Raw genomic sequence first — 16,951 nt, forward strand, 5'->3', positions numbered from 1 at the left:
ATGGTAAGGAGGCACCTTTTTGTGGGCCATCAGTTGGGACTGAATCAGCTGACATTAGTTTGCACTGCCAAGGGGCAGGACTGTTTTCTAATTACTCAGATTTCAGCTGGTGTCTCCTTGTTCCCCGTCTCTGTGCACCTCCCTTTCTTCAGGTGTTCGGTATTTTTCCTGTGTCATTTCACATTATTACACAATTTATGGACAACTATGTTTTGATTTCTTTGTATATGAAGATTTGGGTTGTTATGGACATATGAAGAAAACTTCCTGTCAGTAGCACCTTTAGAAATACATTTCTGAGAAAAATGGTGACAGGTTCAATGCTTATTTTACCTGCTTTAAATACAAGTTAGTCTGATGTGTCACCACTTTGCCAAGGTCTGGACAAAAACCCAAACTGTCACCCTCAGCTGAGCAGGAACTGGTTGGGATGTTCAACAACGCAGAAGTCACTATGGCTCAGGCTTGCCATGAACCAGAAACTGCGCCAACACCAGCGTCACTGTCCACAGTGAAGACAGACTTAGACTGACATGGACTGAGAATACGCTGACCAAGGATGAAGCCCCTCCTCTAAAATCAACACCTGCTAGTGAGGCTGAAATTTGCAGCTGTCATGGACATGGACAAGACAAATGTCTTCTGGAGAAACATTTTATGCTCAGACGAGACACAGATTGAGCTCTTTGTCCACAATGACGGGACGTATGTTAAGAGGAGTAAAGACAAGGTTTTAACCCTAAGAACTCTGTACCAGCCGCTCAGCCTGGGGGTGGTAGCATCATCCTCTGGGGCTGATTTGCTGCCAGTGGTCCTGATGCACTCAGTGGAAGAAATAATAAAGGACACGTCCAAATTCTTCAACCTCACCTCAAATCAACAGCTGGACAGTTGAAACGTGGCCACAGTGGATCCACATGATCAGGTACAGGTTTTGTGCCGGATGCCCCTGCTGACAGCTCCAGGTGTTGATGGAGAAAAGGGCACAAGTGACCTTCAACCCAGAACCTTCTGCTGGCAACAGTCCCAACAGTTTAGTGTTAATATACAAACAGCCGGACCTCATGTGAGCAATTCTACGGCAACTGAACTACAATCTGAGCAAATTTATTTTTTTAACGAAAAGCTAAAATATGGTCATTTCCTCGTCATAATTATTCAGTTATCAAAGAATTATTATTTTTAATCATCTAAAAACATATGAGGGGTGACTGAGGTTTTGAGCCTGAACCAGACCCGGCAGGGCGGTCGGATCTCCATCGGTCTGACAAACCAACATCTCTCAACATTCAAACTTCTCACTTGAGTGGATCCTCCAGCGAGGAGCTAAATTAGAAATTAAACTCTAAACATTTACCGCCTGCAGTGTCACGGCTAATGAACGCTGTTCCAAAATCACAGCACGCAACCTTTAATGCTCATGTTTATTCAGGCACAAAGGGTCCACATCCATCTCTTCACAGGAGCAACAGCAGTTTAACCTGCGCGTGCGACACCGAACCCACCACCAAGGAACACACAGTGTCCACACATCTTACACACAAAGTCAGACTGCAACGTTTACGTCCAACAGTTCACCTGATCCTCGCCAACGTCTGCTCAGCCACTCACAGTCCGAAGCAACAAAGGCACAAGTTTCAAACGCTGGAGGAGCCAGCGATAAACGGGTTGAGACCACGTGTTCAGTTTCGTGAGCGTCTCCGCTGAACGAGCTCGACGGAGAGAAGTGACGTGCAGTCCAACTTCTCAGTGCAATCAAACGTTTGTGCACAGTCGGTCCATCGGGAGGAGATGGCTGCTCTGTGGGCCCCTCAGTCTGGGTACAGCAGGAACCCAGAGAAGGTGCTGTACTTCCAAGTGCTGCCATAGATGGCACCGCGATGCAACCGCAGCCACACCTGGTCTCCTTGGAACAGAGGCAGGATGGCGTGGTTGCTGGCCGTTTCGTGATCTGGGGCGCCGTCGTTGGCGTACGCGGACACCATAACATCCTCGTTGCGCATCAGGTTGATGTACAATGGTACGTTTATTGCAAGCTTCAGGATATGGAAGAAGAAGACGTAGGTTCCATTTACCGGGCAGGTGAAGCGCCCGATGTGGGTGTCGTACATTTCGCCTAGGTTGGTGTGCAGCTGGTCAAAGACGATGGGCTGGTCCAGGTTACCCGGGGCGAAATTGGCTGTACGGGAGGCAGTGAAGGCCACGCGCAGCGGCTGGGACAGAGGGTAGAGCTGCACGGGCATCAGGGCAGCGTGCTGGTGGCCGTGGGGCGTCAGTGGCACTTCCACAGGGGACACGGACAGCGAATCCCCGTGACCAGAATCCACCATGGTGTAGGTTCCCTCCCGGTCTGGGCTGCTCACCTGTGACGAGTCACTCCAGGCTACTGCGCACAAAACAGAAATAGGTCAGCAAATGAAGTCTGCCATGGTAGTCATTTTGGCAGCAGCTCGTCTCCCACAGTTAGCATGTTGCTAATATTTATTCACACTGCAAGTTAACAAAGTTTGATTCTTGTTTCTCCCCTGGCCTGTAGATTTTGCTCTCCTGCTGCCGCCTGTCTGAGGGACCATTTCCCCTCCTGTGCCACTGCTGAGAAGAACAGCGTGAAGCACCTCTCTAACAAGAAGTCAGAACTGTTCCACCTTTTACTTCAACCATCTAGTTGTGATTTCACTGTGATTACTAAACAGGAGCGCTCTGAGAGCCCAGTGTTGGATCTGACAGCAGGACCTCACCGCCCTTGTAATTTTTTGGTGACCACAAGGAAAACTGGCTTGTGGCAGCCAAGCGTTCATAGTGACGTCACTTTTTGATCCTTCAATGTCGACTTTCGTCGTGCCAACGCATCCCGCTGGACTCCACACTATATAAAATTAGCGTTTTGTAGCCGATGACTCATTTGCTCTCAGAACTTGGTTGATGAAACCATCTGTCATCGCTCCCAGAGTCAGAGAAATTATCTACAGCTGCAGGTTGTCTCATGTGCGTCATGCGGTGTGAACACATTTGGAATCTTGTCTCAAAGGTCATTTATATACACACACACACACACACACACACACTGTAATGGATTTGTTGTATGAGTTATATAATGTATCTGTAAAGTTATGTTTATTATAGATGTAGCATCTCATCATAATCTAACTTTGAGTTCAGATGTTCTGCCCACAACGACACAGTGTTTTCAAATAGGTTGCGCAATGTTCATGACAAGTTGACAAAATTAATGTGTGTCAGAAGTTTTAAACGTCTTAAAATTTTCTTTGCGCACTGACACTTAGCTGTGCACTGTTTACGACGAGTTCACTCACTGGCAAGACTGGGTGCCACTACAGGGATCAAATCTGCGCAAGTGTCAAGATAATGTGTGAAGCCCTGTGGTCCAATGACAGCGAGAGGTGCGCAGTCATAATCCCACAGATGGCAGTGTCGCACCACTGGCTCCTCAGCCAAATCGTGAAGAAATTCATGTTTTGCGACTTGCGTTTTGTGAGACCTGCATTCAGGTTTCAGGAGATATTTTCCAGTATTCACAATTTGCAGCAGACTCAGGTTTTGGGGTGAACAGTCTCTAACATTCATCAGTCTTTAACAGACACACCACAGTCCTTGTGACATCACTTCCTGTTGTGTTTATAATAAATGTTTATATTTACGGCGTCTTTTTTCCTGGTTGAACTGTAGATATGAATGAATGAATCTACCAGACTTAATGTACACATTCATTTAAATGTCCAAGGTTTCTTCTAATGCTCATCAAGAAATCATCTCATCTGAAACAACAACAGCTAAGTTATGGTTTTAATTTACAGATGAACATCAAAGATTTCGAAAGAATCTTTTTTTTTTAAACTTCAAACTATTTTAATTGCAAGTTTTCTAACATAAAACGTGTTTAACTTTAAAATGTACAGTAATCAGAAATTAATGTTGAGGTGAAAAAAAAAAACATTTCTGAGGATTCTGACGTTCCTCTAACACGTCTGCACTCTGTCGTCTTCCGTGTTTTGACCTGATGCCTCATTTCAATCGGACACGTGAAGCTCTGTCACAGCGCGCCGCGCTCAAAGTTGGATCGTGTTAAACTTTGACCGCAGTGAATTTGATGTCAAGCAGCGGTGCATGTTCCCGGTGGAGCGTTGCGCAAGCTGTTTTTGTGCGTCGCACTGCGACACAGCGTTTGCGCAAAGCTTCTCGTTGAAAATAAAGGGTTTTAGAACAATATGCGCCATGTCTGCATGCTGTGCAAGAGGCCCTTTAGATGTTACAGGTGCACCAGATGAGCTTTGTGCTGGGGTGGCTAATGTGCCCGCTAGCTCTATGAGTGCTTTCAGACTGGCAGAAGAAATCCTGACCAACTGTGTCCAGTCGCAGTTCCCGGCACCTTTCCAGACTCAGTTTTTCTTTCCTTGCAAGGCCTGTTGAGAGCCCTCCTAGTTTATGGGCTGTGGTGGGCACAGCTAACCAGAAAGTTAGCTTTGATAACCGTTAATCCGCTAACTGAAAGATTAACTTTCATAATGCTAAACCAATAAAGCACTAAAAAATATTTAGCGGAAGCTACAGCTAACTGATAACTTTCAGTATCGACTCCAGTACACTGTCAGCTACTGACAGGCCAGTTTTGAGTATAAACACCGCCAACGCTTCTGATTAGAATCAAAGACTATCACAAACCCAACACAGCCAACGAGCCAGCGCGTCAGTCTATGTGCGCCCTGCACACTGCTGTAAGGAAGCGTCATTGATTACTGAAGTGTGAGTCATTATGTAGAACTGCTGTGTGTGAGTCCAGTACCACCGCCGTGCTGCTGCTGTTAGACCTTCACGCTGCAGCTGGTGCAGTCAACCGTTATGCTGCTGATAAGTGGACTGCATTTATATAGCACCTTCATGGTCAAAGTGCTTTACAGTGATGTCTCACACACACACACACACACACACGCCAGGGTGCTGCCATGAAAGGCACCTACTGCACACCAGGAGCAGCTTGGGGATTAAGGACCGTGCCTGAGGACATTTGAACTTGGAACCTGTTGCTTTCAGCTCCCTGTGGACAGACTTCAGTTACTTTGAGATTTCTGGCAGTGACATCTTATCTAGTTGCTCTTGTTGTGACTTTTATAACATTACTTCACATCTTGTTCCAGTAAAATGAGGCGTGCTGCAGAGATCTGTATTAGGCCCTTTCCTGTTCTTTATAGAACACCTCTTGGTCAGATATTACAAAGCTGTGGAGTTACTTTTCATTGCTGTACCGATAACACTCAGTTTTACACTGCGATGATCTCGGCCATGCTACGGCTTCAGTGGATTTGCTGGCTTCAGTCAAGAACTGGATGGCCAGCAATTAAATTCTGACAAGACAGATGCAGAATTACACCTTAACTATGAACAAAATTCTGCCCCGAAGTTACTGAACACTTAAAGTGACCAAACAACCTCCTCCTCCAGTAACTGGGACATTGATTTATGATGGATGTTTGTGCTTTAGATCTTACAGCTCGAGTTCTGCCTCCCTCCATGTCTGTAGCTGTGCTGGAATCCCAGATCCTGGTGAAACAAAGCACACAAAAACTGTTTAGAACTTCCGTTGTGTTCTGGTCAGACGCATAACTGAACGCGCCATTTCAGTCAGTATTAAAAATAACTCAAACGTCCACACGAAGATTCTGAGAGATGAGGAAGGAGTCAGGAGAAATCACAGAAGTCACACAACGGACCTACGACTCGGAGACGGCAAGTAACTGAACAATCAATGTCACGGCCTAATAAAAGCACGGAGATGATCGAGGACACTAATGACCAACAGCTAGCTAGAAGAGAAGTGGATGAACCTTAAGACAACTTTGACTTCAACTTTACAAACAATATACCTTCAGTTACATCCAACCTTTAGTTGGATTAAAAGGAAGACTTCAAGGATGAGCTAGCAACGCTGAGGCACGAGCTAAACCAGAAACTAGCTCAAGTCGAGAACACGTTCCAAGATGATAGCCAAGCTATCACTGAGACAGAAGCAAGCAGAGCTGTCACCAAAGAGACTCTGCTTGGTCTGCTGGAGGAAGAGGGCAGATCTGGAAAGGGGAGCCAGAAGAAACAACATTCAGATGTACTCTGTCCTGGAGGACTCAGAGGGTGACGCCATAAGGTTTATAGAAAACCAGTTGACAGACAGTACGTCCCTAAAGATTCAGCCGGCTCTCAGGGCCACGGCACAGACACCAGGTCTGAGTGCCACCCCTCGATCTACTCTGATAAATTTCCAGAAGCAGCATTGAAGTCGGCTTGAAAGAAAGGAATTTACCTAAACAGTTTGGTTTATTCAATCACGACTATGAGATAATGGAGAAATGCAGAGCCTAAGGTGGGATCAAGAAAGTGCTGAAGGAAAAAGGTATCCCTTTCCAAACGCCACTCACAAAGATTCAAATGCACTGGAGCACCGATCCACAGACTTATGAGGACACGCAACACGCGGCATGGGAGCTGAGGTCATGGGGAACAGAGGTGCATGCTGTCAGAGAGGCTCCAGGTTCCAACCTGGAGGAGACTACACTGAAGACAGCGGGTTCCAACCTGGAAGAGATTAAATCTGAGCATATGCAATAAAAACAGATCTGAGCAGTTTGGAAAAGAAATTCAAGAGGACTTAAAACACAACGATAAAGGGGATGTGTCCCGCTTGTGTAATGAGAGGGAAGGTCACCACAGCGGAAACAAAGACAAAAACTCAAGATCAGCCAGGCCGACCTCAAATCCCCAGAACCTAACCAAAGAATCAACAGACCAAAGGTTAAAATAGAAATTCTAAAGAAAATGGTATATACATGAAACAAAAATATGATGAAGGGGGCAGCAAATATTGAAAATTATTAGCATACAAACTGAGACGACAAGCAGACAACACAGTTTACAAGGTAAGATACCCTAATAGTGCAGCAGGTAAATCCATTTTATCAGGAAAATGCTCCATTTAGACAAAAAAAAAAAAAAAAAAAAAAAAAAAAAGCATGAAATTTTTGCACATTCTGCCACTCAAAATTTCAAGATGGCTGCCTTTTTTTCAAGATGGCTGCCTTTTTTTCAAGATGGCCGCCTTTTTTTCAAGATGGCCACCAATCAAGTCTTTATCACAGGTTATGTGCTTATGAATTTGTTAGTTTTATATAGCCTAGCAACGTCAATGGACAGGAGCATTATGTAATTTTGCTAAAGATTTTATTTTATTTATTTTCATTTATATAGCGTCAAATCACAACAGAGTTGCCTCAAAGCGCTTCACACAGGTAAGATCTAACCTTACCAACCCCCAGAGCATTTAGCATAGATAAACAAAGATAGCAGCCAAAATCCTTTGTTGTTTCTCATATTTCAGTCAAAACAAACAAAAAAAAAAGTTTGTTAAATGTGAGAATGTTCTGTGTAAGTCATTGGAACACATACCTTTGTGGCTATTAATTCACGTCTATGTGGAGTTTAGATGGTGGTGGTTGTGATATATTTAGTCTGAAGGAGTGAATGTCAGCAAACAAGCAGGACACACTGGTGACTTCACTGCTGTGAACCTCAGCGTCAGCTCATCCTGCTTCACTAACTCCACGATGGTAGAATAGTACTAGTTTTAGTGTAGTTTAGTGTCTCAGATCACACGGGACTTAAATGGCACTGGAGGAGTGATCGGGCCAGGTGTAGGTCATTGGAAACCTAGTTGTATCCATACATCAATGTGCGTAACAGATGAAGGTGGTAAAAGGATAGAAAGATCAAAGGATGGACCCTCGGACTTAGTCTCAGAACGTCAGATTTGAATCAAATCACAAGTGGAAGAAAAACTGACTGAAGCAAATGTCTTTGCCAAGAAGACAAGATAAATGTGGGTCTAATGTCTCCATCTGCATCTAAACACCACAATCCAGAAAATGATGGGCACATAATGATTGTACCAAATGTGCCACTGGTCCATGAGACTGGTGAAATGCCACTCAAATGTGACCCAGCGAGGCTGGATGAAGGCAGTGGAATAGAATTAACACGATGACAAAACATGGCCAAGTCCTACCAGAGCTCAGTAGTTTAGTTGACCACACACACACAACGTCTTCCTACCTGGCATGAATTTTCTTTTTCTTCAATTACTAAATTGATACATTCAGAGTAGCAGAAATTAAAGCTGGCAACTATTTTTCTGCTAAAATGTTCATGACCTGATGCCATTATTCAACAAGACTGCTGATCTCCTTGCTCACATTAGAAAAATGGAGCCAATACACAACAGGAATACACACTTTTCAGTAGTAGGATATTTCTTTTAATCTGTTCTTTATTATATTTTTCCTAGATATCCATGGTGCATATTTGTATTCATGAATTCTGTGAATATTTTATGACATTCAAAGTGTAGTGTGTAGTGAGCACCTTGTATGGCAGCACCCTGACATCGGGGTGAATGTGAGGCATTATTGTAAAGCTCTTTGAGCATCTGATACAGATGGAAAAGCGCTATATAAATGCAGTCCATTTACCATTTAAAATGGGCATCTCAAAACTCTTGCATAAAGAATTGGTTCTAAAATAAGGTGCCACTGGGTGAAAGCATTCAAATACCAATTTGATACTTTATTTTTATACTTGGTTATTGTGATTTGCCGATATGCTCTTTATTAACGCCACAGGATCATTTATTATACATGTCAATAGAAATTCTAGAAGCTAATTCTCATAAATGAAGAAATGAAGGCATATTCAAAAGAGATCTTAGTTTTTCTTTCTTGTTAAACACCAAAAGAGTCTCTTGGTGGTCATTTTGTATGCCATCTTTAATCACAATGCTAAATATATTACTTTGTGGCATTTTCAATGACCTGTTCTGCAGAGTAGGACATGGCTTGAATGCTTAATTGAGTATTTTGTTCTTCACATATAAACATGAAAATTGACTGGAATTGGTACAATGGTGGCCATCTTGAAAAATGGCAGCCACATTGAAATTTTGTGTGGCTATCCACACTTTTCAAAAGAGTGGGTCTTAATGAGCAACTGTACCAAATTTTATGATTCTGCTTATCTAGTGCACTATCAAACCAACACCACATCAAGTCAAATCAAGATTAAAGATGGTTTAAAGCATACTATAAAAAAAATTATACTCACAACCTCAAGTCAGTGCAAGTGCTGACCAGGAAACAGATGTGACTCAGATCTTTAAACTTACAGTAGAAGAAAATAAAGCAGCAATCTCACAAATAACTAAAGTAGAAATTCATTCAGCTGTTGCCAGACTGAAAGCTAATAAACCCTGAGGAGCAGACGGATTCAGTTTAGAGTGGTCCAAAAGCCTGAAGGACGTCTTGACACCTGTTTTTTTTAAAAGCACCTTCAATTGGGTTCTGACCATCAGCGAAACCAGCAGCCTCATGGAAAGAAGCAATTCTATCACTTATCCCTAAAGGAGGTAAAGATAAATCAGACTCTGCAAATGACAGACCAGTTAGCGAGTGTGCTTAATGTGGACTATAAATTATCTACTTCAATTGCAAACACGCTTGAGAAAATCTTGCCCAAAATAATTAATATTGATAAAACAGGTTTTGTTCTGTCATATTAAACATGTAATATTATTAGAAGATCTTTACAAATAAGATGTATAAATCTAAATGAAATACAGGTCATGTTGGTTAGCTTAGATGGAAAAGGAGTTTGACTCTGTTTCCTATTCAGCATTATGGAGACATTTGGTTTTATTCAGCTAATCATAAATTCAATTCAATATTTTTATATAGCGCCAAATCACAACAAACAGTTGCCCCAAGGCGCTTTATATTGTAAGTCAAGGCCATACAATAATGATGAAAAACCCCAACGGTCAAAACGACCCCCTGTGAGCAAGCACTTGGCTACAGTGGGAAGGAAAACTCCCTTTTAACAGGAAGAAACCTCCAGCAGAACCAGGCTCAGGGAGGGGCAGTCTTCTGCTGGGACTGGTTGGGACTGAGGGAGAGAACCAGGAAAAAGACATGCTGTGGAGGGGAGCAGAGATCAATCACTAATGATTAAATGCAGAGTGGTGCATACAGAGCAAAAAGAGAAAGAAACACTCAGTGCATCATGGGAACCCCCCAGCAGTCTACGTCTATAGCAGCATAACTAAGGGATGGTTCAGGGTCACCTGATCCAGCCCTAACTATAAGCTTTAGCAAAAAGGAAAGTTTTAAGCCTAATCTTAAAAGTAGAGAGGGTGTCTGTCTCCCTGATCTGAATTGGGAGCTGGTTCCACAGGAGAGGAGCCTGAAAGCTGAAGGCTCTGCCTCCCATTCTACTCTTACAAACCCTAGGAACTACAAGTAAGCCTGCAGTCTGAGAGCGAAGCGCTCTATTGGGGTGCTATGGTACTATGAGGTCCCTAAGATAAGAAGGTACCTGACTATTCAAAACCTTATAAGTAAGAAGAAGAATTTTAAATTCTATTCTAGAATTAACAGGAAGCCAATGAAGAGAGGCCAATATGGGTGAGATATGCTCTCTCCTAGTCCCCGTCAGTACTCTAGCTGCAGCATTTTGAATTAACTGAAGGCTTTTCAGGGAACTTTTAGGACAACCTGATAATAATGAATTACAATAGTCCAGCCTAGAGGAAATAAATGCATGAATTAGTTTTTCAGCATCACTCTGAGACAAGACCTTTCTAATTTTAGAGATATTGCGTAAATGCTAAAAAGCAGTCTTACATATTTGTTTAATATGCACTTTGAATGACATATCCTGATCAAAAATGACTCCAAGATTTCTCACAGTATTACTAGAGGTCAGGGTAATGCCATCCAGAGTAAGGATCTGGTTAGACACCATGTTTCTAAGATTTGTGGGGCCAAGTACAATAACTTCAGTTTTATCTGAGTTTAAAAGCAGGAAATTAGAGGTCATCCATGTCCTTATGTCTGTAAGACAATCCTGCAGTTTAGCTAATTGGTGTGTGTCCTCTGGCTTCATGGATAGATAAAGCTGGGTATCATCTGCGTAACAATGAAAATTTAAGCAATACCGTCTAATAATACTGCCTAAGGGAAGCATGTATAAAGTGAATAAAATTGGTCCTAGCACAGAACCTTGTGGAACTCCATAATTAACCTTAGTCTGTGAAGAAGATTCCCCATTTACATGAACAAATTGTAATCTATTAGATAAATATGATTCAAACCACCGCAGCGCAGTGCCTTTAATACCTATGGCATGCTCTAATCTCTGTAATAAAAGTTTATGGTCAACAGTATCAAAAGCAGCACTGAGGTCTAACAGAACAAGCACAGAGATGAGTCCACTGTCCGAGGCCATAAGAAGATCATTTGTAACCTTCACTAATGCTGTTTCTGTACTATGATGAATTCTAAAACCTGACAAACTCTTCAAATAGACCATTCCTCTGCAGATGATCAGTTAGCTGTTTTACAACTACCCTTTCAAGAATTTTTGAGAGAAAAGGAAGGTTGGAGATTGGCCTATAATTAGCTAAGATAGCTGGGTCAAGTGATGGCTTTTTAAGTAATGGTTTAATTACTGCCACCTTAAAAGCCTGTGGTACATAGCCAACTAATAAAGATAGATTGATCATATTTAAGATCGAAGCATTAAATAATGGTAGGGCTTCCTTGAGCAGCCTGGTAGGAATGGGGTCTAATAGACATGTTGATGGTTTGGATGAAGTAACTAATGAAAATAACTCAGACAGAACAATCGGAGAGAAAGAGTCTAACCAAATACTGGCATCACTGAAAGCAGCCAAAGATAACGACACGTCTTTGGGATGGTTATGAGTAATTTTTTCTCTAATAGTTAAAATTTTATTAGCAAAGAAAGTCATGAAGTCATTACTAGTTAAAGTTAAAGGAATACTCGGCTCAATAGAGCTCTGACTCTGTCAGCCTGGCTACAGTGCTGAAAAGAAACCTGGGGTTGTTCTTATTTTCTTCAATTAGTGATGAGTAGTAAGATGTCCTAGCTTTACGGAGGGCTTTTTTATAGAGCAACAGACTCTTTTTCCAGGCTAAGTGAAGATCTTCTAAATTAGTGAGACGCCATTTCCTCTCCAACTTACGGGTTATCTGCTTTAAGCTGCGAGTTTGTGAGTTATACCACGGAGTCAGGCACTTCTGATTTAAAGCTCTCTTTTTCAGAGGAGCTACAGCATCCAAAGTTGTCTTCAATGAGGATGTAAAACTATTGACGAGATAATCTATCTCACTTACAGAGTTTAGGTAGCTACTCTGCACTGTGTTGGTATATGGCATTAGAGAACATAAAGAAGGAATCATATCCTTAAACCTAGTTACAGCGCTTTCTGAAAGACTTCTAGTGTAATGAAACTTATTCCCCACTGCTGGGTAGTCCATCAGAGTAAATGTAAATGTTAAGAAATGATCAGACAGAAGGGAGTTTTCAGGGAATACTGTTAAGTCTTCTATTTCCATACCATAAGTCAGAACAAGATCTAAGATATGATTAAAGTGGTGGGTGGACTCATTTACTTTTTGAGCAAAGCCAATAGAGTCTAATAATAGATTAAATGCAGTGTTGAGGCTGTCATTCTCAGCATCTGTGTGGATGTTAAAATCGCCCACTATAATTATCTTATCTGAGCTAAGCACAGTCAGACAAAAGGTCTGAAAATTCACAGAGAAACTCACAGTAACGACCAGGAGGACGATAGATATTAACAAATAAAACTGGTTTTTGGGACTTCCAATTTGGATGGACAAGACTAAGAGTCAAGCTTTCAAATGAATTAAAGCTCTGTCTGGGTTTTTGATTAATTAATAAGCTGGAGTGGAAGATTGCTGCTAATCCTCCGCCTCGGCCCGTGCTACGAGCGTTCTGACAGTGTGACTCGGGGGAGTTGACTCATTTAAACTAACATTCATCCTGCTGTAACCAGGTTTCTGTAAGGCAGAATAAATCAATATGTTGATCAATTATTATATCATTTACCAACAGGGACTTAGAAGAGAGAGACCTAATGTTTAATAGACCACATTTAACTGTTTTAGTCTGTGGTGTAGTTGAAGGTGCTATATTATTTTTTCTTTTGAACTTTTATGCTTAAATAGATTTTGGCTGGTTATTGGTGGTCTGGGAGCAGGCACCGTCTCTATAAAGACACTGGGTGCCTTGTATGATAAACCATAAGTCAGCAGGGAGCTCACAGACTCCTATATGTTGGAGAGATCCACAAGACAAGGTTGTCCCATAAGTCCACTCGTTGGTAATTTTTATTGAACCACTGGCTCAATGGATCAGACGGAACAAGGAAATCAAAAGGGACAAAGATGTCAGCAGGCCAGTGTGGAGATATAATCTCTCCACCTAGTCCTGGGTCTTCCCCGGGGTCTCCTCCCAGATGGACGTGCCCAGGAGGCATCCTTACTAGATGCCTGAACCACAATTAAAACAAAACCTTACCATTATCAAAGGAGGAAGGTGGATTAGCACAACCCTGTTTTTGGGAGTATTCTAGGGCGGCCCAAATCTGGCCATTAGTTGGGTGGTGTACACCAGATTATAGATCAAAATGGAATGAGACAGAAATGTCAAAGGGAAAAGGACCTTTGAATATTTTACTTTGTGACCCATCAATGACCAACCCACCTCCCAGACACAAACAACTCTGGTTAACTGGATCCTTAAAAACATGGACTGAAATACTTAAAAAGGCATCATTTAAAGAAAATGACTGAAATATTTAAATGGTTCGTTTATGATTCAGAGTCAGCCCAGTAATTATGATACAAAGTTGAAAAATTGGGCAAGGTTTGGATTAACGGCATACTGCTCCCTTTTAGTCCAGGACACAGTTTTTAGCTTCCAGGACCTTAAGGATAAATTTGGTCTACAAAATTAAGATCACTTTAGATGATATTCATAAATCAGAGACTAAGAATACGAAGTTTCCAGGGAATGAGGTTTCGGGAAGAAAAGAAATTCTCATTCAGGGAGCCTAAAAGAAACTTCTTTCCAAAAAATATCTAAACTATATTCAGCTCATGAAAACCTACAAAGTGACCTGCTTGAGAAATTTGATGAATTTTCCGGATATAAAATCAATAATAGTAAATCAGTACTACTATTTCTTAATGATGAGGACAAGAAATTCCCTCCAATAAAAACCAAATTCACTATCACTACAGATGGGTTCAAGTATCTGGGAGTCCAAATCACCCCAGATATAGATAAAATTGTCACTATAAATTACGATCCCTTGGTAGATGAGGTCACAGAAACACTTGGTCGCTGGTCAAGTTTACCTATTTCTATGATAGGATGCATTAATATAATAAAGATGTCAATTTTACCAGAATTTTTATATTATTTTCAAACACTTCCTTTGCCGCTACCTCGATCATTTTTTGATAACTTGAACAAAAATATTCAGTGAATTCATATGGAACAAGAGGAAAGCAAGACTTTGGTTCAAGCTACTTTATTTACCTTATGAAAGAGGGGGCCTTCAATTTCCAAACCTTCAATGGTATTATACAGCAGCACAATTAACATCAGCATTACACTATTTTAGTACAGGCACTCCTCCAGCTTGGGTATCCATCGAGCAACCATCAATCCCAAATTTACCAATAAACAACTATCTATATTCATCTGATATAAAACTGCTCAAAAAACAAACAAAAAATCCATTTTTAAAAAACACAATAACAGTGTGGCACAATGCCCATAAACTTGTCAAAAACCCTATAACAATATCTCGTTTCTCACCTATATGGAATAATAACCAGTTCATACCAGGTAGGATGGATGGAGGATTCAAATTATGGAAAGACAAAGGCATTCAGACAATCAAGGACCTATACGAGTATGTAGATGGAAAACTGCTTACTTTCAATGAATTGTGCAAAAAATTTTGAATCCCCAGAAAGCACTTTTTTTTTATATTTACAATTAAGAAATTTCATATCAAAATATGGAGAACGTACAAACATCCCCTGTCTATCAACAATTGAAGAAATTACTATAAAACACCAGAAAGGGAAAGGTCTATTATCAAAACCTGCTCATGGTCCATTCTAAAGATTCAACATTAGATAAACTGAATGCTTGGAGGAATGACTTGCATGAAGATATAAGTGAAACTGAATGGAACGAAGCATGTTTAAGAGCACAGAAACAAACAATACAAGACTTAAACTACTTCAATACAAAAGGCTAACAAGGACATATATAACTCCTGAAATACACCATATCTCTAATAATATTCCCGACACTTGTAATAACTGTGGTAACTTTAAAGGAACTCTTGTACACTGTCTTTGGGAATGCGCGACAATTCAATTTTTTTTGGAAAAAAGTAATTCAACGCTTAATGGAAATATTTAATATAAAGATTCCACTTTGTGCAAAATTATGTATATTAGGAATATATCCTGATGGCCTACTGCAAAAAAAAAAAAAAAAGTGAAACTATTGGATTTTGGACTTTTACAAGCTAAAAGAGTTATTGCTCTGAATTGGAAGAATATTGAAGCCCATTCCCCAAGACAGTGGATTAAAGAACTTTCAGAATCTATAGGTCTTGAAAGACTGACATATATATAGTGAAGGGTAAACGAAAAGATTTTGTTAAATTGTGGGAACCATATTTGAATATTATATCTATGAAATAGGAAATACAGAAGTCATCTCTACATTATTATTATTATGCATTTTCCTTTTTGTTACTGCTGAATAGTGATATTTGAGTGGATCGTGATAAATTGCGCAATGTAAGTTTATGTGTGCACAAGTATGGATGTGTGTGTGCGTGCGAAATGTACTGTTCTTGTATACTGAAATGTTCATATTGTCAATTTTCCATATTGTTATATCTTTGCAAGAAAATTTAATAAAAATACTGGGGAAAAAAATGGAATTCTGAGTTGACTAATCACTACACTCCCCCCCACCTCACACACGCACCCTACACTGGCATATACATATATACACATATATATACATATACACACACACACTTTTTCTCTTGCCATCTCAAAAAACTAAATACAAAAATTGTAACATAATTCAGCCATCTGGGGGCAGTGTGGAGCCCTGTCTTAGTGTTTTAGCAGTTTGACAGGAATTTGAAGAGTGTTGTCTGGTCTTGGACCCACCACTTTACCTTCTAAATCATCAAACCAAATTCAGACCAGGGTCCATCCCACTATACAGTCACTGGAGGAGGTGTTTCACCAAGTATCATCCAGAGGAGATGGAAATTCCACACTGTCCAAGGAGCTAAGATAGCAGACTATCATGGCCCTGAGAATGGACAAGGACAAATTTTACCCTGCTCCAAGTAAACTGATTTGGTGACTCACCATGTGTGGTCTAGTGACCCTCGACCTGCTTACAGAGGAGTCAAAGCACTGTGTTCCTCCAGACCTACAGCTCGTCATTCTGCAGTGATGGAGGAAGAAGGTTCAGTCCTGACAGACGCCTCTGCTGGATTGTCACAATGGGCTAGTTTGAGCAGCTGTATCAGGCTGATCCCTCTGTTAATCATCTCCAATGCCAGGGTTCCTCTGGCTGATTCTCCAGTCAAATGTGAACAATCAAGTGTTGGTGAGATTGCAAAGGTGGTGATAAAGCTGAGGTTGGGAAAGCTTCCTGAACCTGTGGCACTGGTGCTGAGCTCATAAAGGCAGGTGATGCTATTCTCCTGCCACTGTAAAAAACTCTGGGAAACTGGCATCACCTCTACAGACCAGAAGAAAGTTTACTGTCCCAGTCTGGAAAGGGCGTCTGCATGGATTATAAGAACTACAGGGGTATCACACTGCTCTCCGATTCATAGGATACAGTTCCAGCTACTTGATGCTCAGTGGCTGAAAGGTCTGTCTTCACTGCCTAGAAGTCCACTGTATCTGGTAACTCTGCAGGTACTTACTGAACCCCAGTGCAGGTAGCCAGG

General features: G+C 41.2%; 1 protein-coding gene across 1 annotated transcript in view; it reads right to left on the reverse strand.

Annotated features, from left to right (window-relative positions):
- Positions 1-1,772: 1,772 nt before the first annotated feature.
- caprin2 (caprin family member 2) overlaps positions 1,773-16,951 on the reverse strand; it is a 108,476-nt gene continuing 93,297 nt past the window's right edge. Inside the window, exons 20-21 of the mRNA XM_034163744.1 lie at positions 5,505-5,556; positions 1,773-2,386 (exon numbers count right to left, since the gene is read on the reverse strand). Of these exons, the coding sequence (XP_034019635.1) occupies positions 1,812-2,386; positions 5,505-5,556 (627 nt within the window). The 3' untranslated portion in view covers positions 1,773-1,811. The remainder of the gene's footprint in view (positions 2,387-5,504; positions 5,557-16,951) is intronic.

Source organism: Thalassophryne amazonica, chromosome 22, assembly GCF_902500255.1.
Source record: "Thalassophryne amazonica chromosome 22, fThaAma1.1, whole genome shotgun sequence".
In the NCBI taxonomy this organism is placed as follows: domain Eukaryota; kingdom Metazoa; phylum Chordata; class Actinopteri; order Batrachoidiformes; family Batrachoididae; genus Thalassophryne; species Thalassophryne amazonica.